Source organism: Podarcis liolepis, assembly GCF_965112155.1.
Source record: "Podarcis liolepis genome assembly, chromosome: 9".
In the NCBI taxonomy this organism is placed as follows: domain Eukaryota; kingdom Metazoa; phylum Chordata; class Lepidosauria; order Squamata; family Lacertidae; genus Podarcis; species Podarcis liolepis.
Window position 1 is genome coordinate 44,124,840 of NC_139564.1, and position 25,267 is coordinate 44,150,106.

A 25,267-nucleotide genomic window follows, 5' to 3' on the forward strand; every position below is an offset into this window, starting at 1 on the left:
AAGAGCTGTTGTACACTTGTGATCTGCAGCAACTGAAAAACCAGCTACTAATTCTGAGGTAGGTATGCTTCTGCGTAGAGCTAATGATGGAAAATGGGATTTTGTGGTCAGGATTGCCTTCATTTCAGAACTAAGCAAGTAACAGGCGAGATATCTCTCCGTGTGTGCCAGATTAATCCCTTCCTTGTTTTCACAAACATCCGAAGGAGCAAGCCTTGGCAGTGCATCTTCATATTTTTATGTTTGATGTTATATAATGTTTTTATGTGTGTTGGAAGGCACCCAGGGTGGCTGGGGAGACCCAGCCGGATGGGCAGGGCATAAATAATAAAATTATTATAACTATTATTATTAGATAAGGCATTCCACTTGATACGGAAAGTAACAACTGCATTATACACTAGAAGCTTGGATAACAGTGGATTTCTGATACCTCTGTGATTCTAGTCTGGGAAATTCTGTAGATATTTGTGAAAACAATCAAAAGCCCAGAGATACTGTGGTAGAACAGTAGAGTGCATGCTTTGTACACAGGTTAAATCTCCCATGTCTCCAAGTAAGGCTGGGAATGTTCCCTCGCTAAACACTGGAAAGCTTCTGTGGTCTAACTTGATACATGTAACACAGCTTCCTTTGCTCCCAACATAACAAAACTGGTAGCTGAATTACTTTAAGGAAGGTTTTAGCCAATTTTGGGTAAATGCTATCTAAGTGAAGACTAGTTATGGGACAAATCACGAGGCTTCTTAGGTCGTGCACCATAAATTGAAGTGCACCAATGTGGTGGACCTTTTCTTTCCTGTTTTTCTGCCTTTAGCCACAGAAGTAATTCCTACGAGGGCAATACAATCTTGAAAAAATATGCATGTTTTGGAGGGAAAAACCCATTCTGTGAGCAAGCTCAGCTAAGAAGGGCAATGGAAGGGTTTTCCAATAAGGGCAGCATGTGAGTGGCAGGCCTGCATGTTCCACCCTCCCATTTACAAACCAAGGCTGCTCATGCCTACTGGGAAGTTTAATCAACGCTCAGGACAAAGCCCCCTTTCCCTCTCTCTGAACCTTTTCAGGTTTTTGTTTTAATCATCACATCTACCAGGCTCCTATTGTGCCTGGGTATCTTCTTTTCCAAACATCCCACCATCCTTCCAGGGCCCTGTAGTCAGCAGCAATTCTGACTGTAGATGTGATGATGAAGCAGTTTCATTGTAGATGTGATGATGAAGCTCACACATACTTTAACCTCTGGAAGGAAACTCTGTGGCTGGAGATTGCCGGAAGGCAGCATCCCAAGTCCTGATCCGAGAGGCCTTTGGAGCTGCCTGTTTCTTTTCTTTGCTGCCCTCCTGGGAAGGGAAGCCAGGGTCAGTCTGCATGGCATTTGTTACCATCTTGTCGCTCTGTTTGTTGCTGGTGTTGTTTGTGTGTTTTGGCTGGCCGGAAGCACCCTGTTAGCATGTCCACTTGTAGGGAGATGAGGCCGTTTTCCTTTCCATCTTTCGCCCAGAAGGGGAATAATTCCGAGAAGCTATTAAGATAGAGAGGAGCCTTTGGAGAGTTCTGTTGTATAACAAAGCCAAGAGCAACTCCGCAGCGGCCCTTTCAAATGCCTGTTAAATGTGACACCACAATGTCAGCATCAGCGAAACCTGCCAGTTAACTTGCGCCTCTTCCCTCCTCTCCGCCTTCCGAGGAGACTTGTAAAAAAAGAGGCGGGGAAGTGTTGTTGCTGTTTTCTGCCTCCTTTCTACAGTAAAACTCTCACCTTTTGACAGATTTACACAACTCCAATGTGTCTCTTTGGCGACCCACCCCCTCCATCCCAGACTCAACGGTGTCATTTCTATCTGGATGTGTTGGTTAGGGATGATGTTTGATTTGATATAATATTTTTAAATTTTTAACCATTTAGGAGAGCTATGCCTTTTCTTTTCCTAGGCTTGATCTGAGACTTGCCTCGGGGGAAAGAAGAAAAATCCAACTCTCTCTCTCTCGCACTGACTCCGTTTTCCAACTGAACGCCCGTTTCCAAGGGAAGGAGCCGTAGCTGCGACGGAAACTTTGCTGCTGGAAGAAAACACCCCCCCCTAACCTTTCGCATCCGCTGGAAAGCCAGAGCCGAGCTGTCTGCAAAAATAGATAAATAAATAAATAAATTTCTACTGCGCTGTTGGTGCACAACCTGCTTTCCCTTATTTATTTATTTATTTTTGTTAATTTTGCATTTGCCTTCACGTGTGTGCATACTTTTTTTTTAATGTACAGCTGAAACGGCTTTCCTTGGCTGAACTTTGCTGATCAATGGTCCTCTTATATCCTTTTATTTAAACAAACTGTGCTAGGAAAAAAGAGAGAGAGAGAGAGAGAGAGAGAAACTTTCCTTCCTTCCCTCTCGCCTTTGCACACTGGCAGCGGAAAGTGAGCGGCGGCAGCAGCAGCAGCAGCAGCAGCTCTCCTCCTCGAGCGAGCGCGGAAGGCGCAGCACTTCTCCTTCACCGCCGTTCTTGTCGCCGCCGCCGCCGCGCGCGCTTCCCTTCTGCCCGCGCCCCGATGCCGGCGACCCCTGGACGGAGCATGGCTTCGCTCTGATCGCCGCCGCCGCCGCCGCCCTCCGCCCGCCCCGCCAAGCCCTGCTATGCCTCGCTTCTCCGGGCAGACAGCAGCCCTATGGCGAGGGAGGCGCCCCGGGCAGGCGCGCGTGGTGTTTCCCTAAGGCCGTCGAGGGAGCCGAGCAGCAGCAGCCCGGATCCTGACCCGGATTGTATGAATAAGTAAGCAGGATGCTGGCGGCCAGGACGAGAATTAAGAGGAGTGGAGGAAAGAGGAGGAGTGGGGTAGGGGTGGGGGTGGAGGGAAGCCCAGAGAACAACAAAAAAAAAAAAAGAAGAAGGGGGGGGGAGAGAGAAGCCTTGGCACTTTTCCTGGCTCCCTCCAGTGCAAGCGCTTTGCCATCACTGCAGGGCTACGGTGGTGGGAACAGACTTGTGACCCCCCCCCCTTTCTCTCTTCTTCTTCTTCCCCCTCTCTCCTCTCGGCAGCTCGCCGATGTGCAGCCCGACTCCGCCGCCCAGTAGCAGGCGAGCAGGGAGCAGCGACGGGATCCGGAGCGGCGCGAGGCGATCGGCGGACCGGAGGATCCCCCGCGCTATCCTCCGCCGCTGGACAGCCCAGGCGACGAGAGCCCCCGCGCGCAGCCCCGCGCCGCCGCCGCTGCTGCTGTCGCTGCTGTGGCGGGAGAATTTGCAAGAACAGCGGCGGAGGCGGCGGCAGAAGCAGCGAGGAGGAGAAGGGGAACCCGGGAAAGTTTGCTTGGCCTTTGACAGAGGCGAGGAGGGCGGTCAGACGCGGTGAGAGGAGAGGGCGAGCGAGCGCCTCCCCGCCGGGCTCGGCGGAACAGAGAAGCCTTTCCCCGCGCGCGCGCGTTTTCCTTCGCGAGTGGGGAAGCGCCAGGTCCGGATCGGCCACCCCCAGAGAGGAGCGCGGACGGCCAAGCGAGCCCAACACACAAACACACACACACACCACTCTCTCACACACAAATACACACGCGCGCGCGCCCCCTCTCTTGCTGACACTCGGCGGCGCCTTGGCTCTCTCTCTCTCTCCCCGTCTGGGCTGGGGAGGAGCGTGACCATGCTGGCTTGGAGGGTGGCTCTGTGGCTGGCCGGCGTGACCCTGTGCGGCAAGCTCGCCCGCGGCTCCGGGATCGACTACGACGACTACGCGTACGAGCTCGACGGAGGGGACGAGGCGGAAGCGATCGATTATAAGGATCCCTGCAAAGCCGGTGAGTTCAGGGGACCGAGTTGGGCTCGCCGTCCAGACCCCGGTGCTTTCCCGTGCGCTCTTTTCCCAAAGTAGGGACTGTCTGGTTTCCCTTGCCTGGGGGGCTGTGTCTGTGTGCGTGGAGGGGGAGAGAGGAGAGCAACGGGGGCAGCTCACCTGCTTCCTCCTCCTCCGGATCGGCGTGGGACACTCCAAACAGGCATGGCCAAGCGGAAGCCTGAGAAGCCGGGGCAGGCGCAGTGGGGCTCGCGCTAGTCTTCCTTTTTTGCAATAATGCCGCTGGGGGCAGATTTCGAAGAACCTGCTTTCCTTGGGCTTGCGAGCCTGTGTCCCCAAGAGTGTGCACACTTTTCCTTTGCAGCTGTGGCTGGAAGACAAACGTGCTTTCCAGGCACAGCAACCACAACAGAGAGAAATCTGGAGTTTGTTTCCCGTGCCCCTTGATGACGGCAAGAATCCCAACTTTCTCCGGGACGATTTCATCCTCTCTCTTTCTCTGTGTCTTTCCCCAAATCCCCATCTCTCCACATTGAGGCGCTAGTCAAAACAGGTTTCTTCTGCTTGGGGCTACAGAGGAGAGAGAGGATAGGGAAGGGGGGGGGGGACTGGCAGGGAGCAGAGCAGTCCTATGGCCCTTTCAAGATTTTTAATTCTGGAATGAGAAGGTCAAGGTTGTCTGGAAATCACTCTTCCACCCTCTGCCCCCACTTCATCTCATAGCTTTGCAGCACAGCAGCAGTTTGATGGGCAGGGTAAGGTAATCTATTAACACATTTCTATTTGGATTGGATCCTGCCTGAACCATGCTCAGAGCAGACCCTTGAAATCAAAGGGATTTAAGCTAGTCATTATTATTAACACAAGTCTCATTGATTTCAATGGGTTTGCCAACTCAAGTCCTCTTGATTTCAGTGGGTCTAAGCTTAGCTAAGTCTGGATCCAACCCTTTGTTAGTACATCTCATGCATCAAGATTGAGAACTTGCATTGAAATGGGTCCTGGGGAGTCAGGCTCAGTGAAGCCTGACTCAGATTGACATACAGCGGGGGGGGGGGGAGAGCTGGACTAGATGACACATGGGGTCCCTTTCAACTATACATGATAGGCATGTCTGGGCTCCTTCTGCCACCAAATGCAGAATGGCCAAAGGTCAGGAATGACAGAAGCTGGAGAGCCACACAGGTTCTCCATCCCTCATGTAGAGGCTGCTACATTGTTGAATCAATACTTGCTTGGGAAGGGATAGAATAAACTCAGTTGATCTGAGAATCAAATCGTTTCCACTACAGTACATAATCCAAGAGCTCCGCAATATACAGCTGCTTTGCCTATGCATCTTTACTCAAAACAAACTCCTACTGAAGCCCGTAACTTCCAGGCAAAGCTTTAGATAGTTTTCCACATGCACCGCTAAACCTAACAAGTGTCCCATGTTCTCTCTGTGTGAACATTTGTTAACTTCTTGGTTACAGAACGCAGGAAATGGAGTTGATTGTTCATAATCTTTCCCATGTGGTTTTTGCATTCATACTATATAGACAAAATGTAATCCTAGCGTGAACAAAGATAGATTGTAAACATGGCTCTGTCCCGAGCCCTCCTTCCTTTATTTAGAGCACAAGGCGATCTTTGGATCACCTATGGTAGACACTTCTTCTGAGAGTAGAAAACCCATTCTCTGGCAGGCTTTGCTGAGTCAGTGATTTTCTTAATGGGAATGAGAGGGGGGTGGGTGGGATTGCTGGCAGGTAATCACCCTCTGGAACCGTCAGGTTTATGGCTCCAGCGAAAATGCATGGAGAGAGAGAGAAATGCAGTTCAGTAGCTGGAGTCTTTGTGTGCTTTTCACTTAGGAAGCGGTAGCAACAGTAGCAGCAGCAGATTCGGTCTTCAGCTTCCCATTTAGTGTACTGGAGATGGGAGGGTACTGCCCTTGCGGTCAGAGATGGGGAACGTGTGGCTTTCCAGATGCTGCTCCCATCAACCCTGGCCACTGGGCATTCTGGCTGTGGCTGATGGAATATCTTCAGGGTACAAGTTCCCCATCCCTGCTCTAGGTAAGCCCTTCTTTTGCGTTAAGGAAGAATCCCTGCAAACTATGACCATTCTGCCTGGGAAGTGACTTTCCTATGGCATTATCTTACTTCTCCAGACTTTATCATCTCCAGCTGCAAAACAGATAGGAGCTTTCCAGTGCAGTGGAGTTTGGGATCAAGTCCAAGGTGCCAATTCAGTTATAGCATAATTCCTCCACACAGGAAAACACTTAAAGAGGCATACATGTGGAAGACATTATAGTGGAAGACAAAATGCAGGTGGATCTTGGGGGAAATACTCAGGAGTAGTAACCAGAAAGACTCAAGTCTCCTGCTCATGTATCATTGCTATGTATTCACTGGATCCCCGCCCCCACAACACACACACATTCCACATACGGTGGTACCTTGGTTTACAACCATAATCCATTCCGGAGGTCCATTTGTAAACCAAAACAGGTTGTAACCCAAGGCACGCTTTCACCAATGGGGCCTCCCCCCAAAAAATGGGTTGTAATCCCAAAAAAGTTTGCAAACCAGGACACGCACTTCTGGGTTTGACGTGTTTGTAATCCAGAACGTATGCAAACCAGACTGTTTGTAAACCAAGGTACCACTGTATCACTGTAAGAAAAGTGTTACATCAGAGTTGATCCCACAAAAATATATTTTCACAGCAGAAGCCTGTGGAGGCTTACTCTTAAGTAAATCCTGCTGAATTCAGTTGCGCTTTCCCCAGAGAGAGTGTGCATAGGTTTGCAGCCTGAACCAGACTGTTCACTGAACAGTTACTGAATGGCAGATCTAAAGAGATTAAGGGCACTCTGGATTAGGAAACATGGCAAATTTTGCCTTTCAAATCATGGAACAAGTTTTTTTGAGTCTCCTAAAGTCACTTTGACTGACAGTTAATTTTTGATCCAGGCAAATCAGCAGCAGTGGGTAGGATCAGAACTATGCCACTGGACTTTCGGAAAGCAGTTTTATTTTTTAAAAAACCAAAACTGTTTTTAAAAGGATTAAAAAAAAAAAAACCCCTGCAAAAAGCAAAAAAAAAAAAGTATGCTGTAAAAGTTTATACCAAGGCTGGTCAATAAATAATCACTGACATAGCAACTTAAGTGTCACTGGTTGGAATAAGAAAGAGGAAAGATCAATTCAGGGAAGATGATTTTACCACCTTTGGACAAGCAAAGTGGATCAGATTCCAACGTATGGGCGGTGGCGATGCTCATTCCTCCAACCAAGCTTTTGAATATTTCTCATTTGGGCTAGAAACCAAATATTCAAATGCTTGGCTGGAGTGCATGGAAGAGCCTTATGCCTCCCACGTGAATTGCTTCCATGCTTAAGGTGAAAACCCTGGATCTATCCAACTGTCTCGCCTTGAGGCAAGGTACTCTAAACTGAATCGCATCTAAGAGAGGCTTGCCTCACATGTTGGATGAACATGTAAGGCCACGCCCACTAGCCCTGCCCCTGGCTTCTGCTCAGTGAACAACGGTAGGGAGGCCAATTTTGCATGCATAGATTGCAGGCATGAAGGCTCCTCCCTTCAGACTTTCCGTTTGTACAAGGGGATGCCAGGAGGCAGAGCTAGTTGGTGCTGATGGGGCTGGTCAGTGCAGCCCTGCTCAAGTGCAGATCTAGTGTGCGAGAGAGACTTCTGCATTGGGCAATATCAGTCTGTGGTTCTTTCAGAAGGTTTTTAGTAGTAGTAATTGTGTGCTGTATGCTCTAGGGGTAGGTAGTAAATTTTGGCAAAGTTTGCTTCCACCCTGTGAATAGTGCTTTATATTATTAATTCTCGTGCTTGGGTTTGTTGTGGTCAACAGTTATGATGAAACTGAATGTGCCTTAGGATAACCTCAAATTCAGTTTTCATTACAGATTAGTTAATATGTCAAAGTTCTCAATAAATGGAAGATCTGCTTTTCCAGATTTCCATTAAACATCAGCTTGATTATGTGAGATGCATGTTAGATTTAAAGGCTATTTACGTGGCTTGAGTGAGTTCATATTGGATCCATTGGATCCCACTCAGTGACTTTCCTGGCATTGGGGTTATGGTTTTTGAGTCATGGCTTTTGAGCTCAAAAGTGACATATTTTTGTAGTTTGTGTGTATGCCAAATTCATTTTGAAAGAGTACTATAAACAACATTGGTCCATGTGTTGCAGCTGGAGAGTAAAACAAGTGCTTGAGCTTTGTGGTCACTTCTTTTGCATTACTTACTTTGTTCCATGAGACTTAGTTCAGCCAAAGTTAGTGTTCCTTTTGGCCACAATCCTCAATTATTTATTCTTTTCGCAAAGAATGGGATCAAGTGGTTTGAGGTTGGAGGAGTGGTGGGTGCACTCCAGAGTAAGCGATTTGAGTAATGGCTGTGTTACTTGGTTGCTTTTAGTCATAATTACTGAGGAGTATGTGTTGACAGTGCCAGATATGCTCTCTATCACATGATTCCTTTTCTAATCGTAGAAATATGTATCACCTTGGTATAAATTGTTAAACATTCTTTGCTTGTAGGTGAGGAATGTACAACAGCAGAAGTCAAATGAATTTGCATCTGCTCAGCTCACCCACAAAAATTAGAGACATTTTGAGCACAGCTATTTCAAGCTTCTGAGCTCTCCGGTTTTATCTATGTTTACTTAGAAGTAAACCCTGCTGAATTCAGTGTTGCTCGTTTCCATCTAGGTATTCCAGCTATTGAACTTTCGGAGCCTGCCCCTGACTGGGTTTACTCAGACGTAAGTCCTATTGATGTTGATAGGGCTTACCGGTACTTCCAAGTTTTACAGCCAAATTTGCAGGCTAAGGCTCCGGCAGTTACCTGGCTATGCTCACGTACCTGGTAATAAGTCTCATGGAGCATTGCAGCACTTCTGAATCAGTTTGTGCAGGATTGCATTGTCAGTGTTAAATGGGAAAAATTAATTTGTGTCATATTTTTGTAAGATTTTGAAACAGTTAGCATAATGAAATGCTTAAAGTTCTACCCAATCCCAAGGCACATGTTCTAAAATGTTAGTGGCATGGATATTCTGGAGTAAACAGGAAAGGAAAAGAATGAAAACATATTGTGATGTCAGATATTATTTTTTAAATATATATATATATATCTCAGATGCTAAGAATGAATGCATTTGATTTAATATTTCATGCAGAATAAACAGTTTATATAAACAAATATATATTATTTATGATATTGAGAACTTTAAGCAATGCCCTTGCTTCGAGCTGAGTTGTTTACAGATGCCTTTGGTGAAGACACAGAAAGAAAAACACTCAGCCTGGGAGAGATGTGAATTGTGCACTCTGCAACCATTGATATGATCTTGACTTCCACTGGAGCTGCCTATCTCCTTCACTTTGAGGATACCATATGTGCGAAGATGGATTAACCCATTTCCAGGCTTACATTTCTGGCTGCCACAACAAATGGCCTCCTTGCCATACAGAGAGTGGTTTCAAATCCCTACAGCTTTTGGCCTTACCTTATGTCCTGGCTCACTAGGTTAGGAAGGCTGATCACTGTGCTCAGGGTTCAGTGCTATTTTTTCTAGAAAAAGAGGTTCCAGAACTCACTATGAATGCCTCCCTTGTTCTCTTATAATGGCAATGGAGCCCACCTGAGAGGTGCCAGAACTGAGTTCCGGTGAGTTCCGGCTGAAAAAAAAACCCTGCCAGAGTTTTGAGGGAGAGGAGCAACATGTCACGTTTTTAGATTTTTCTAGAAATCAGAATGTTGAAGAATGTGAGTGGCAAAGTTTAGCTTTCTTTGAGCCGTGGAGCTATTTTGAGATGAAGCAGAATTTCACGTTTTCTGGCTTTCGGGTAGTGGTGCTGACTGGGACTCAGATGACTTGAGGCGGGTGTGTTTGACAAAAGAAACTGGCGTTTCTACAGCATTATAGAGGCCCTAGAGCCCAGCGGATGTCTTCAAACTAGGTGTACTGGTGAAATGCAAGAGTTACACAGCTTTAGCTTTCTGGGCAAGGAAGTGACCAAGGACATAGCAAGCCCAACTAGACATAGATGGCTCTTCCTGTCCTATCTGTGTTGCAACTATAGCAACTATCATGCTCTTATTTTTAGCTTTCTTTTATGGTTATACCCCCCATCCTTTGTGAGGAAAGTTAGTCACACTGTCTACATTTACACTTCATTTTGTCTCAACCTCCCATCTGTTCAGTAGTTCTTCAACTGTTGCTCTGAGCAAATTTCCTTGCTGGCTGTGGCAAGCAACCCCATTCGCTTGTCCTTGTCATCTTCTTCTTTGCTTATTGCACCCGGTTTCTTAAGGCTCACCTCCTCACATCTGCCACAGCCTTTCTGTTGGGCTGACCTCTTCCACTGCTTCACCAGCAGCATTTGTGGCACCCTGTGCTTGTCTCCTGTACATGTGCTTCCTCCCATGTTGCAGAATATGAGGAGTGTGGAGAGCTAGTTTGCTCATCCTGTCTCAAGGCATAAGGGTTCTCCCAACTCTGCAAAGCTTCTCACTTATAAGACGGGGGGTGGAGGGGAGAACTGGATAAGGTGAAATGAAGGTGGCTTTGCTAGAGAGACAGAGGGAATAGCGGGCAGGACTTTGGGGCAGTGGTACCAAGTGAAAGAGCAAGCAAAACTGATTTGCTTCAACCAGTGTTTTGATTCACCAGCATCGTGGTCTGTTAGTAGGAAAGATACCTTTTGCAGGACAGCTGAAGAATATGCTGTGAACCCTGGGCCTTGATGAAGTCAGTCTTCAGCAGGCATAGGCAAACTCTGGCCCTCCAGATGTTTGGGACTACAATTCCCATCATCCCTATCTAACAGGACCAGTGGTCAGAGATGATGGGAATTGTAGTCCCAAACATCTGGAGGGCCAGAGTTTGCCTGTGCCTGGTCTTCGAAAGCATGTCAAAGTGCAAGTAGATAAATAGATACTGCTCTGGCGGGAAGGTAAACGGCGTTTCCGTGCGCTGCTCTGGTTCGCCAGAAGCGGCTTAGTCATGCTGGCCACATGATCCGGAAGCTGTACACTGGCTCCCTCGGCCAATAAAGTGAGATGAGTGCCACAACCCCAGAGTCGTCCACGACTAATGGTCAGGGGTCCCTTTACCTTTACCTAGGTAATAACTTCATCCATTTATTACAAGTGGGAAATGTGCAGCTTCTAGGTCAGAAGCAGGGTTCCTTTTTCACCCCTAGGGCATTTCCTTCTGTGTAACTGTCCAGGCGTCATGTACCAATAGTGAGCAATGCCAGAGGCAAAAGAGGGCAGAGCAATCTATGTAATTTTTACTTTTGTACAGTAAGCCAGTTTCTCTCGCATCCCCACTCTCTATCCTCCTCCAGCCAGTCAAGTCAGAGGCAATATAAGAGTTCAAGGATATATTCCATACAGGCAAAAACACTTGAGGAGGATCGTGTGAAGCAGAGCTGGTAAGGGGTGTGGCTTGGAAGAATCCCAAGGGTCAGAGGGAGAGGCATGGAGGCCAAATTTGGCCACCGGGCTTCAGATTCCCACCCCAATCTGCAGGGTATATGCAACAATTTTGTTTTTGTTTTAACCCTGAAAACTCTGTATATACACATAAAAATGTAACTTTTGAGTCATTGTAGTATGAGAGAGTAAACTGAATATGTTGTTGGCATCCGTCTGTCTTGAGAAACAATGGGGTGTGCCTCTGGGGATGCAGACAAACCACTGGAGAATCACAGCAGCTGCTGTGGCTGCAGAGACCAGTAACTCCTAACTGCTGCCTCCCATGTTGTTTTTGCTGCACTAGCAGCACCAAAGTGACCTCTCTGGGGTGCAAGCCTGGGCAGCGTATATGGAGGTCCTGGGCTGCCCAGACGACAAAACCCCCGCTCTCAACCTGCAGAACAATACTTTTGGCACCAGCTTGGTTGCAGGAATTTCCAGAAGGAGGCATGCAAGCCACCACCCAACCACCTTAGGGTCTCCACTCTGGATTTGTATTGGGTTTACTCCTTAGCCTTTTCTTTTCCCAAAGATTTTGTTGTTTAAAAAAAGCAAGTGGTATAGTTTTCAGTGTCTGACAGATTATTGAATTCCTTCATTGTCTCATTTAGCCTCACAAAATTAATTCTGAAGAAGAAAGCCTCTGTTTCTGCTGCTAGACAGATGGCAGTCTGAGAAGGTCTGCTTGACAAAGGCCAGGCAGTGAGTTGGGATATTCAACCCCAAAGGCTCAGATTCAGCCCTCTGTCTGCTGGGCAGAACTAGCTTCTACGGACATTAGACTGTGAGTCTGTGGTTTTTCCCTTCAATATTTAAAAGTAGAGATTGTAATGATTCAAAGAGGAAGAGATCAATTTTGGTCTAAAATAGCTCCTGGGCTCTTGTTTTATCGAAGTATGTGAAAGAGGATGCCTGAGGGGAGGCAGTCTTGGTAATTAGCCACCTGCTCTGAATACTTAGCATTGCTAAGGTGCTGTTTGCCTGAGAAGAGGACCAATAAATGAATAGGTGACAGATCTTAGGCTGTTTTTATTGGCAAGAACACACATTGTATTTGTCGTGGGATTTCATAGAATCATAAAATTGTAGAGGGCCCAACCCCCTGCAGTGCAGGAATCTCAACTCTGCTTAAAAACCTCCAAGGAAGAAGAATCCACCACCTTCTGGGGGAATTTGTCCCACTGTCAAACAGCTGTTACCATCAGAAAATGCTTCAGAAGTTTAGTCAGAATCTCATTTCATGTAACTCGAAGTACAAGGCATCCTTTTCGCAAGTACCACTGGCAGTCCAGGTGTCCCCATTTTATATTTGTGCAGCTGGTTCTTCCTGCCTAAGTGCAGAACCTTACATTTGTCCGTACTGAAATTAATTTTGTTAGTTTGGGTCCAGTTCTCCAATCCATTAAGTTCTTCTTGAATCCCGGTTCCTGTCTTCTGCAGCAATGGCTACCCCTCCCAGTTTGGTATCATATGCAGATTTGATGAGCATCCCCTCATTTCCTTCATTCAGGTCATTTTTAAAAGACTTCAAGCAACAATGTGACCAGGACAAGAATCGCTTGTTACTTTTTTCCAGGATGATGAGGAACCATTGCTGAGCACTCTTTGGGTTTGGTCAGTCAACCAGCTAGAAATCCACCTAACAGTTCCCTCATCCAGCCCACATTTTACCAGCTTCTCCACAATAATATCATGGGGGACCATGTCAAAAGCTTTACTGAAATCAAGATACCCTACATCCACAGCATTCCCCTGATCCACCAAGCTTGTAACTCTATCCAAAAAAAGAAAATGAAATCTGGCATGAGTTATATTTGAAAAACCCATACTATGTCTTAGTAATTATAACATCATTTTCTAAGTGCTCACAGACCGATTGTTTAATTATCTGTTCTAGCACCTTTCCTGGTATTGAAGTCAAGTTCAGCAGTTGGCAGTTACCTGGGTCTTCTCCCTGCTCTCCCCCCCCCCATTTTTGAAGATGGGGACATCATTTGCCCGCCTCCAGTCCACAGGGACCTCACTTGTTCTCCAAAAATTCTCAAATATTATAGGCAGAGTCTCTGAAATTATATCTGCAAGCTACTTTAGTACCCTTGGCTTATTTTGCAGGGCAGCTTTGAGTTGCTCTCTGAAGCAGTTAGCAATGTAAATAAACTCTTATTTATACTTTGTGTTACAACAGTTGCATAAATGTTAGATAGCAGTTGCAAAACTCTTGAATGGAAACTTTTTCCACAGCAAAGCCCACACTTATCATGAGCTGGCATATTTACTGGCTAGTCAGAAAGAGGATTTCCATATATTTGAATAAAGATGGTGGGATTCTGACATCTAATGGACCAATTGACCTCATTCTGTGAACTCCACATATAATTCTGAAAACAGTGATGTGACAGGCATAATTCCTTGACCTATTTCAGCCTGGCTTCTGGCCTGGATAAAGAACAGAAAGGATATTAGTTGCCCTGGTGAACAATCTTTGCCTAGAGATAGAGGCCAGAAGCTTTAGGAGCCTGGGAGTTACCTGCTATTGGTGCTGTGCATGTTAACGCTGAGAGAGCATTGAGGTCTGCTTCTGAACCTGATGCTACTATAGGATGATCAAGGTCAATAATTAGGTACATCTGATATGCTGACTGCTTCACTTCCCACATCATCAGGACCTTGTAACCGATATCCATGCTTTTGCAGCCTCGGAAGTGCTAACTACTGTAATGTACCCTATGGAGGGATGCCCTGGACAGCAGTCCAGAAACTGAATTCAGTGCACATTGCTGCAGCCAACCTTCTGGAAGTTGCTGCAACTGGAGCAATCTAGCACTGAGGAGGGAGGGAGGCCTTTACCTCTGCCAACCTTGGCCACTACCACTACTGTATTGCGCTGTCATTGCAACTGGGGAGTGATGGATTGGCAGGGTTTGGGAGAATTGCAGGGAAGTTGAAGGGGAGGTATCTGAATCCAGTCTGAAACATAACACCGGACCATAGAAATCGGCCATTGGTCCATCTGACTCAGTATTGACTATAATGACTTGCGGTGGCTTTCCAGGGTAATCAGATACTGTAAGAGTCTTTTCCAGCTTTTTTCTGGTGGTGCCATAGAATGAATCTGGAAGCTTTTACATTCAGAGTGTGTGTTCCACCATTTCCCTGTGGTCATCAGGACCGTAACAGTTTTCAAATTTGGGATTAAGCTGAGAAAAAGAAGTATATTTTCTAATTTTGAATTGAATGGAGGGAAGCTTGTCTATCTCCATCCTTCACTTTTATTGCAGGAAGTTTGGAAAAAACACCCAAAAGGCTTTCAAAGCTGCCCCATCCAGAGTGATAGATGGGAATTATTGAAATACTCCACACTTTCCAGTTGATGGAGATTGCTAATTTATTATGTACATTATTATGTTGGGAGAATTCTTTTCTTGTTTTCCCTGTTTGGACCTATTATAAGAACTCAAACGTTCTGCTAATAATACATTACAAGTAGTTCATACAGAAATCCGAGTCCTCGCATTTTGCACAACAATGCAATGTAGCCAACCTTTTGTTATGACCAGCATCATGCCCTCAAATAAATGATGAGTGGAATTTTAGATATACCTCTTACATAATATCAGTGTTTATTTCAGCATTTTGCATACACAAGCCAATTTTATTTGGTTTCATGAAAGATAGTTTTAGAACAACTCAGTGGGTGTGAGAACATGATGGTGATGAATATCTGAGGTGAATTGCCCAATTTCACCATCTGGCAAAATTTGCTTTTCTGCATTTATATAAATAAATGGCACGTTCTGTAATTTTATCCCACGTATTGAAAGTGTAATTTCCCCCCTTTCTAATGTTTGAAAAATGTAGCCTATAAGTATTGGAATCAATGAGTAACCAAATATTGCACTATAGATGAATATTTCCTGAGTCAGCAATAAGCTATATAACTTTTTTTTAAAAAAAAGACTTTATATTAGAGACTAAGACCTGCTAGAAAGTTAGGCATGTTTAAGTTCACATAGGTATGCTTGAAGATGCACCTGTGATACTTCCACTGGATGCTGAATCACATATCTATTGTTTACCAGCCTTCCCCAACCCGGTGCCCTCCGGGTGTTTTGTATTACAACTCTGATCACCCCATCCAGCATGACCAATGGTAAAGGATGATGGGAGCTATAGTCTAGCAAATCTGGAGGATACCTGGGTTGGGGCTGTTACATATGGTCCTCAAATGACCTTGGCAGATAAATTGCACTCTTCTCATTTGGCTGTACAAGAATCAACTGACATTGCCACTGTTTCATAACCTGTCAGGTCCTGCATCCTCCACTCTCCAACGAATCACTCTCTTGTCAAGTGGTTCTTACCAAAAGAGTTTTGACAGACGTATGGTCGACATTCGCTACCTGAAACCTAACTCTGTTTTCAGCCAAATAGTTGCCGTGATGACGTAGAATGCATTTACACCAATGAGTTTTGCCATGCTTTCAAGTACAGAAGGAAAAAGTGAGTGTGTTAAGGGACACCCTTTCAGCTAGTAGTCATCTCTGTGATCACAGCTTGCCAGAGAAGCATGCCTGTGATCAAAGAGATGACTGCTGTCTTACATGATTGCATGGGAAAATTTGGTAGAGACTAGGCTCCAATTGAAACTTTTGTATATGGCTCATTTGTATTCCTGTTCCAAAAAATATATATGTATGTGTGACTAAATATTGATGGAAATATCAGCATTCATAGTTCACTGCAAAAAATAATAATGGAAAGTTACATATATGGTCTTGTGAATCAGGAGTCACTCCTGCTGGTGGAAATGCAATTCAGTTTCTCGTAGGAGTGTCAACTTTTGTACCAAAGGAGTCAGAATTTAAATTACTGTAGCTGTGCTTGCATGATTAGAGATCTGTCTTTCCATATATTTTTAATTGTTAAAATCACAGGTGGAGACCATTATGATAGTCCTGCTAGTATTTAGACACAAGTTACTTGAAAGTAATACAAAGAAGTATTAATAAGAATAACTTAGCTAGAATCAGACCCTCATAATCTATTATTATTATTGATTAAATTTCTGTACTGCCCTTCATCCGAGGAACACAGATACATACCATAGAAACAAACAAAAGCAATAATCCTGCGCCTCACAGTTTAAAAGGCCATTGATTGTTTAATGGACCAAATACCTGGGAGAAGAGAAATGTTTTTGCCTGGCACCTAAAGGTATGTAATGAAGGCACCAGGCGAGCCTCCCTGAAGAGAGCATTCCATCAGTGGGGGGCCACCACAGAAAAGGCCAATCTCATGTTGTTGCCCACTGGACGTCTTGTGGAGGAGGCACACAAAGAAGGGCCTCAGATGATGATTGCAGGGTCCAAGTTGGTTCATATGGGGAGAAACAGTCCTTGAGGTATTGCGGGTCTGTGCTGTTTAAGGCTTTATAGTCAACACCAGCCCTTTGAATTTGGCCGGGAAACAAATTGGCAGCCAGTGCAGTCGAGGCAGGATTAGTGTTATATGCTCAAGCTGTCTTGCCCTGGTGAGCAACCTAGCCACTGAATTCTGTACCAGCTGAAGTTTCCGAACAGTCCTCAGAGGCAGGCCTAGGTATAATGCGTTGTAGTAGTCTAACCTGCAGTAGGTTACCAGAGAATAGACAACAGACATGTCATTCTCTTATATTCTTTAGTCAAGAATTTTCTGATCAGTGATAAATAGGAATAGGAATCAACTTATTTGTCCTGATTCCCCCCTGAAAAGGTATACGGATTGTCATAGCTTTGTCCTCTTCTTATAGTTTAAGTGAGAGAGCTGAAAATGTAAATTCCATTATTTTTTTAGAAGGAAAAACAAAGCTGATAGTAATATTCTAGAACCCTCAGTCAGACTTCATCTTGGAGTAATGTATTCAGTAGTTCCTCTTGATATCAACCCTGTTGTAGAATCAGTTGTGATTATTGTATTCAGCTTATGATTTATGGAATGTGAGTGATCTGGAGACATTGAAACATCAGATAGTGTGTTGTTCACCCAGTACTAGAAGCCTCCCAGAGGGATGATAAAGACAATGAGTGATCAAAATGTCTTTCTGTGACTCAGACATCTAGAGAAGACAAACTATCAAAGGATTTGGGTGCAATTTGCCTCATCAGCACTTTAAACTGGACTTCAGCAGTGAATCATTCTGCCTGAAATAAAGAGCTCTTGGTCTCCAGAAGGTTTGTGGGTGTTAGAGATTTTGGAAGAACAGCAGGAGTTCAGAGAAAATCTGAGTATCCCAAGGAACACGGCTTTCTTTTTCATTTCTTGTTATTGTTTTTAGGCCACAGTGAATAGTTTCATCTGTTGCATACTCTTAGCAGAGTGTGCCTGTTTGCGCTTGCCTTATTGTATAATGGTGGTGGGTTGTTGTCATGAAAGATTTACAGATACAAACATATTCTCACTCCAGGTGTATCGTTTGCCCTGCCCCTAAGGCTAAGTCATGGCCAAGTTGGGTGTGCTGGTTTTTTATTTCATTTTATTGTATCTATTAGCAAATTGGAAAAGAATGACAAGGACCGTATGTTTTCAAATTATTATTCTAAACAAGTGACTGTGCTCTGTCTCAAATTGTACTTTGGGATAGATGGGGCTGCTTCTTACTGCTTATTCATCATGCAATTGCTTGGTGAGCAAATTCATTTCCACTGGGAAATGTTCTTTGTTATGCCTTTTCCCATTTCTTTTTAAGTTTGTTTTTAGTTTGGTAAGTTTGCATGTTCTCTAGGTTTTCCCTCCATCTCTTTTTATTTTGGTGATGTGCTGATTGTTTGCCTCTTAGTTCAGGAAGATTATCTGTATACATAGTTCTCTCAAATATTTCTTTGCAAGAAAGTTGTTTTATTCTAAAAAGGGCTATGTGTGTTTTTAAACCTTTGAAGCATTGTACTATGAAAAATGTTAAAACTTGGGTAGTTGAAAAAAGTAGTTAAATCTATCTGAAGCAAAGGTCTCTCTGCAAAAGTTTCTCAGTGCAAGCTGCATTAAATTATTCAAATGCTATGTTTGGAGTTCTTTATTCTGCTGGAGCACTGAATGCATTCATAATAACTATAAAATATGTAATAAAAACTTCCTAAATTCGCTGTAAAAATACATTAGAATTTTGTGGCAGGTAACCTGTTTATTCAGCCCAGATTTTATAAGCTATATAATTTGGGAACAGATAAGGGTTTTATTTGCATTAGTGCAAATGTTAACACCGATTCAGCTGCACACAGGAATGTAACTCTGTAGGACTGATAAGATAAGGGGAAGGCTTATAATCCAAAATAGTCAAAACATTGGAAAAGTCCAGAGTTATTTAGTGGGTTTTGCTTATATACAAAAAAGTGGACTTGCATTTGACTTGTTGAGCTTGAGGATCAAGGAAGATTAAAGCAGTGGTAAATCCATGGGGCCTCAGGGTAGATCAGGTCTTCTATTTGGCCCACAGAGCAAAGTTAGTGCAAAATGATGCACACTGGGATAACATGTCCCAGCTTGATATGTGAACCAGCAGGGCAATTGCTAGCAACTTTCCCCTGGTGGACATGAATTCATCTCCAACTTGTTTTGACCTTAGCACAGCCCTCATTTGTGGGTGAAATCAGCAGACATGGGGCCCCAAAATGCCTGAGCTCACCCTGGAGGGTTACTGCCTTTCCTCTGTGAGCATACCCAAAAAAAGGATGCAGATTCATCAGCGTGTGTGAGATAGACATTTGTTGATGTCTCATGTTCAGGGAGTGGAGACAACCATGCCTATATGACTTTTAAGGAAGTATTAACACATACCCTCCAACATTTCTCCCATGAAAATAGGGACGTCCCATTCCATGATGATAATTTTACTATTTATACCCCACACATCTTACTGGGTTGCCCTAGATACTCTGGGCAGCTTCCAACATATATAAAAACATAATAAAACATTTTTAAAAACCCCTTCCCTATACAGGAGTGCCTTCAGATGGCTAGGGAGTCAGATAACTCCATACCCTCCCACATTTATCCAATGAAAATAGGGACATCCTAAGGAAAAGTGGGACATTCTGGGATCAAATCAGAAACCGGGACGACTTCTCTAAATTAGGGATGTCCCTGGAAAATAGAGACACTTGGAGGGTCTGTTAGCATTGTTATTATTATTTAAAAACATGTCCCTCGCTCATATTGTTGAATAGAGTAACACATTTTATCACAGACAGTGTCTTCATTCTGTTGTATAAATCCCATTAGAGCTATAATTTTGGACAGGGGCAGTTTTATAGAGAGACTGTCAGGGCTTGTAGTACAGCACACAGAGATATCAGGACAGTTAATAAATAAATCAAACACATGAAGTGCATTAACGTGACTGTGTTCATTGTGTTGGTTTTTTCGAATCTGGTAGTATAAATGAAAAATGAGTACTTGGTGCCACTATATGCTCTCAGTAAAATCATGCTGACGTGTTCACCAAAAATTTCATTTCTGTATGCATTTTTTTTTTAAGTTAAGTACTTTTTTAAAAGTTTCCACATTGGCCTTGGCAAATGTTATGCCATGCACAGGAAAACATGGAGATACTTCAATACCCATATTCTGCATATACTATCATGCTACATTGGACATAGATAGCTGTGCCTGCTTTTATCCTCAAGTACTTGCCATGATATGAACATGACACAAAGAAAGGGTAGGATTTGCTGATTAAAGTAGATGCGATTTTGCATTTTTGATCCTTCGCAATCAAATATGAATAATGAACATGTGCCAAATTAAGTGCACATATATTTAGAAGGTTCAGTAGTAGTGGCATGGGCGTAGCCAGGATTTTTGTTATGGGGGGCAGGCCTTTCGTTAGGGGGAGCAGAACCTCAGTTTGCTATGTATTTTTCTTGATTTTTCTTGATGGGGGGCAGCTGCCCCCCTTGAGTAGTGCCTAGGAAAAGCTAGGGCAATGCTTCTGAGGTTTCACACTAGATAGGGTGTTTTCTGTACTTTGGGCATGAGGACTGCTTAAGAAAGATTTGGGGCTTGTCTGACCAAGGTGGGAGCTCTCTAAGGCAGTGTTTCCCGACCTTTTTTGGGCAAAGGCACACTTGTTTCATGAAAAAAATCTCGAGGCACACCACCATGCCAGATGGGGAAAGGTCACTTTTTACTTATGTAAAAAAAATATAAAAAATAGTAACAGCATAGAAGGTAATGAAAGGATATGTTGATGGTTCAAAGGGGAGTCAAGAGAAAACTTGCTTCACCAGCAGATCAGTAAGCAATTAGGAAATAAACTTTGGTGCTCTGAGGTATACAAAAGTTAACCGTGGAAAAGAATGTATATGCTTGCTGCAAATAGTGAGATGATGCAACATTAGTTATGGGGGCGATCCGTCCAAATGTAACACTTTTAGGTCATTTTCAGTAGGAAAGATTTAAGAATGGGTTGCATCTCTCCCCCCCCTCAATGGCTTAAAATAGTGATTCACTTGGGTTGCACACCCTGTTCTATGCATTTGTTGTTGAGAACTGGCGCATCTGGGACTCCTGGGCCAGGTGAGAGGGACGTTGGCTTTGCCTCTTGGCGGTTTGAGAAGCATCCCTGACCTTTGCAGGTGTCCACACACTTCCACGTCGTGCTCCTGGGATCGTGTGGGGACTAAGAGACGGCCGGAGGGGGATCTGGCGAGCCCCTGGGCACGATCACCCTCGATTACGGGGAGCAGGGGGCTCTTCTGAGGGGAAAGCGGAGCGCAAGGGGGGGAGAGTGCGCTCCCCGCCAGAACCGAAAGGAAGAGCCGGTTCGGGGCGGGGGGGAGCCAGAGCAGCGGCTGCCCCCCTCCCAGCTCCCACGGGACCTTCCGCCTGAAGGAAACCCTTTTCCCGCCCCCGGAGAGCCTCGCGCGCGGGGTCCAGAGGGGGGAGGGGGAGAGAGGCAGAGAGCAGAGGGCGCGCACCCCCCCAGCCACGCATGCGCGCCTCAGCCGCGCCTGCTGGGCGGTCCTTTCCCCTGGGCTCCGCCCCTCGCGACACAGGGCCGCCCGTCGCAGCGTCGTCCCGCGGGGCTGGCGCCGGGCGCGGCCACGGATAGAGCGAGCGAGGAGCGAGAGCGCGCCCGCCCTCGGCTGGCTGACTCGCTGGGCCGGCGCGGCGAGGGGCAGAGGCGAGAGGCTGCGCGCGGATCCGGCGGCGGCGCGCCCCCGCCGCCGGAGGAGAGCAGAGGCAGGAGGAGGAGGACGAAGGCGCTGCCGAGGAGGCGCGCCAACTTCAGCGCCCGCCCCGTCGCCACAGGCTCCTCCCGGCCGAGAGCCAAGAGGATCGGCCGGCAGCGGAGCAGGAGGAGGAGGATCGGGTTTGGCGACGGCTGCTGCGTCCTCTCCAAGCGCGGGGCTGGCCTCCGCCGCGCCCGATCCTCTCGCCTCTCGCCGCCCGACTCGCCCGCCTCCCTCCCACGGCACACCAGGCAACGTTTCGCGGCACACTAGTGTGCCGCAGAACACCGGTTGGGAAACACTGCTCTAAGGCACACTGAACTGAAGCAGCAAACTCCAAAACGATCCAAGGTGCATTGGACATGAAAAAAAACCCACAGACACAGCATTTCTGCCCCAAATGAAACTTTTCTCCCCAGCCTTGCCCTATATGGAAAGCACCAAGGTAGGAAAAGGGCGGGGGGAGTTCTTTTGTGACTGACAGGTCTAGCTTCTAATCAGGGATTGATTCCACTCTAATCACAGTACTTTGAGAAGGGATGCTGACATATCACCTTGTTCTGTACTTTTTCTAGTTCTGCCAGTGGTGCTTGCTTGGAAGAGGCTGGGAATATCTGCTCACCTGGGGCTTTGGGGGAGTGGCATTTGCTGCACGGCCTGGCTGGTTCTGGGAGAAATCAACTTCCCAAATGGCCAGGGAGGGGATGGCCACTGGGTGCTGCCCTCCCGACCGTGCCAGACCCACCATCCAGGGCGAGCTTCATCCGCAAGCCAACTGGGGCAGGGGCACTGGGGCCCCACACCTGGCATATTTAGCAGGGCGACCTTGCCACCTACCTATCCAGACTGCTTAGGGACCCGCTCAGCAGGGGAGCAGGCAAGGAGTAAGACACCTTGCTATGGTTTATGTGTTCAGGGCCAGGGAGGAATTTTCTCTGGAAAGCATATTGGCCGGCTTCAGGCTTCTGCCTGCCTCATAACAACTGTCACAACTTTGGCGGATAACACATTGGGCTATATCCTTAATCATGCGGGTTCCCCACTAAAGGGGTCCAGGAGGGTGACTCTGTCCAGGAGTCCACACAGGGACCAATGAGCCAATGCATCTCTCCCAATGGTGGCCTGTGAGGGATGTGTGTGTCAGCCGATCCATGTTGGGGGTGACTCCCCACCAAGTTCCTATCTGGTAGCAGGTGGGCTGCCTGATGCTGAATTCATGCCCAATGCCTTAGCCAAACCTACTCTTACCTGCAATTAATAAAGTTGCAGCCTAATTCAACCCAATATCAATCTCCTGTGTTCATTTCCTTGGTCTTCCCCACACCGGCCGCAGACATCATGCATCTGTGGCAGCAATAGGGATATATGGATGTGCCTCAATCCATCCTGACATTCATTTGCGGTTTCATTTCATATTTCATTTTCTGTTCCTCTGCAGTTGGCTTATTTGGCACAACTCTATTTTAAAGGTTTATTTTCCCTCTGCCAGGCTTGTAGCCCTGGTCCTGAATGGAGTTTTGGAATAGTGGGAAATTAAACCGGCATGATTTATCCTGGAGCAAATCACTTGGGTTTCCTTATAGTTTGGATTATTCTGTCCAATGTACATTTTGAGATGTTGGATATGTCTGCCATTTTGTCAAGAGATCCACTGGGGATGGGTGAATCTCTATTTCCCCTCTTTGACACTTCCGTATGTTTTAAGTCATAATCCCATTCCATTTCATCTCTACGTTAATGTGTGATTTAATTAAAAACATAAAAAGTAGGAGTTTGAAAATATTGCATTCTTCAGGCATTCCTAGATGTGATGGTTATTTCCCTGTGGTGCAATCCTATGGAAATGAAGAATGTGCATGCAATCGTTTCTGTGAGCCAACTCCATGGGTGGTGCTTTCCACCTGATTGGCACTGAAAAGAGAGATGTCAGCTGAGCAGAATTTCTCTGGATATTTAGAAGTACCATATATACTTGAGTATAAGCCAACCCAAATATAAGCGGAGGCACCTAATTTTACCACAAAAAACTGGGGAAACTTATTGACTCGAGTATAAGCCGGTTCACCACATCACAAACTTCCTGGTGGGCTGGAGTGCGTGTGTGCACGCATGCATGTGCACACGGCAGAGGGGGCTTCTCTCTCCCCCCCAGCCCCTCCGTCCCCCTGCCTACCTAGGTGCTGCCGAGAGCCAGAGGCTGGTGGTGGCAGTGGTGGAGGAAGAACAAGCAGCCCCAAAGGCGCCACCGCTGCCAACAGCCTCTGCCGCTCGCAAGGGCAGGCACTGGAGACGCACTTGGCAGAGCGGTGGCGGCACTAGCGGCGGCAGCAAACAGCTTGCTCTGATGAGGGGCTGCTGGAAATGCATTCGGGTGGGACCCTCACTTGAGTATAAGCCAAGGGGGGCTTTTTCAGCATAAAAAATATGCTGAAAAAGTTGGTTTATACACGGTAATAAGAATTTCCTCAAATACAGTGGTACCTCGGGTTAAGTACTTAATTCGTTCCGGAGGTCCGTTCTTAACCTGAAACTGTTCTTCACCTGAAGCACCACTTTAGCTAATGGGGCCTGCCGCTGCTGCTGCGCTGCCGGAGCATGATTTCTGTTCTTATCCTGAAGCAAAGTTCTTAACCCGAGGTACTATTTCTGGGTTAGCTGGGAATCTGTAACCTGAAGCGTATGTAACCTGAAGCATATGTAACCTGAGATACCACTGTATTTAGAAGGGAACATCTCTTCAGTAGTTGAACATTTTACATCATAACCAGTGATTTTATGTAAAGCACTTGCAATTGGCAACTATGTTATCCTGGGATTTCAGGTAGTAGCTGTACAGAAGGTATGGAGTTATGGGCACTCCCAGTGATAAAGTTTAGCAAAGAAAATGAAGCTACTTAATGTGAGGAAATATTACTGATGCCGTTAATCTGGGAATGTGAAATCTTGTATATGAATCCATAAAATGAAAATAAAATAAACATTCTGCTTGTTTCTGTGAATGCCTACTCAGAAGTAAGTCCTGTTGAGTTTAATGGGACTTACTCCTCAGACAAGGGTGTTTGGATTGCACCCTTTGTTTTACAAGTAGTTGTTGCAACACCAGTTGGAATGAACTACTGATTTCAAGCCCTCTGGTGTGCATGTAAGTTTGGTAGTCAGGAACAGAAGGATGTGAAGGGAACATAGAAGACTTGGTGCGAGAGAGCTAGCATAAACACTACAGCATCAGGGTACTTTAGTAGTAGGGTTGCCATATTTCAAATGGTGAAGTTTTTGGCAATGTTGTTGAGCTTTTCTTGACCAATTTTTAGGGGGGAAATCACCCGGACACTGCTGCCATTTGCAGTATTCTGGTTATGTCCGGCAAGATCCAGATGTATGGCAACTCTATTCAATAGTAACTGCAAGCCTGCAAAGAAAACTTATTGGAGCAGAGTGTCCTGGCTCACAGATAATTCTACACCAAACTGTGGCTTCTTAGTATGAATAAGCAAATGTAAAGGAAGACTGCAGGTGCTTAGTTTCTCCCTCGTTGTTTTGCTGCTGCACTGAGCTGAACTAAACTGTGATTTGGCTTATTGTGTCAGCTGAACCTGACCTCATGGTTTAGCTCACTTCAGAAAAAAATCACAAGCCCTAACCAAGGTGTTTGAGATATTAGAATGCCTAAAACCTGTACAATAATTCAGCCAGCAATGTGAATATGAGGGGAAAATAGAGATTTCCTCAGTGCTGTCCCCTTCCTTTTTCATTGAATGAAGTGAACT

The 25,267-nt window shown here is 45.7% G+C and overlaps 1 protein-coding gene across 5 annotated transcripts in view; it reads left to right on the plus strand.

The window, feature by feature from the left end:
• The first annotated feature begins 1,826 nt into the window (after positions 1-1,826).
• The window catches only part of TLL1 (tolloid like 1), a 128,110-nt gene continuing 104,669 nt past the window's right edge, over positions 1,827-25,267 (plus strand). Inside the window, exons 1-2 of one of the 5 annotated variants that reach the window (XM_083520255.1) lie at positions 1,827-2,768; positions 3,036-3,784. In XM_083520255.1, the coding sequence (XP_083376381.1) occupies positions 3,631-3,784 (154 nt within the window). In that variant the 5' untranslated portion in view covers positions 1,827-2,768; positions 3,036-3,630. Of the gene's footprint in view, positions 2,769-2,882; positions 3,785-25,267 lie in introns of those variants that run through there. The other 4 variants (XM_083520259.1, XM_083520258.1, XM_083520256.1 and 1 more) reach the window with 4 other exon arrangements.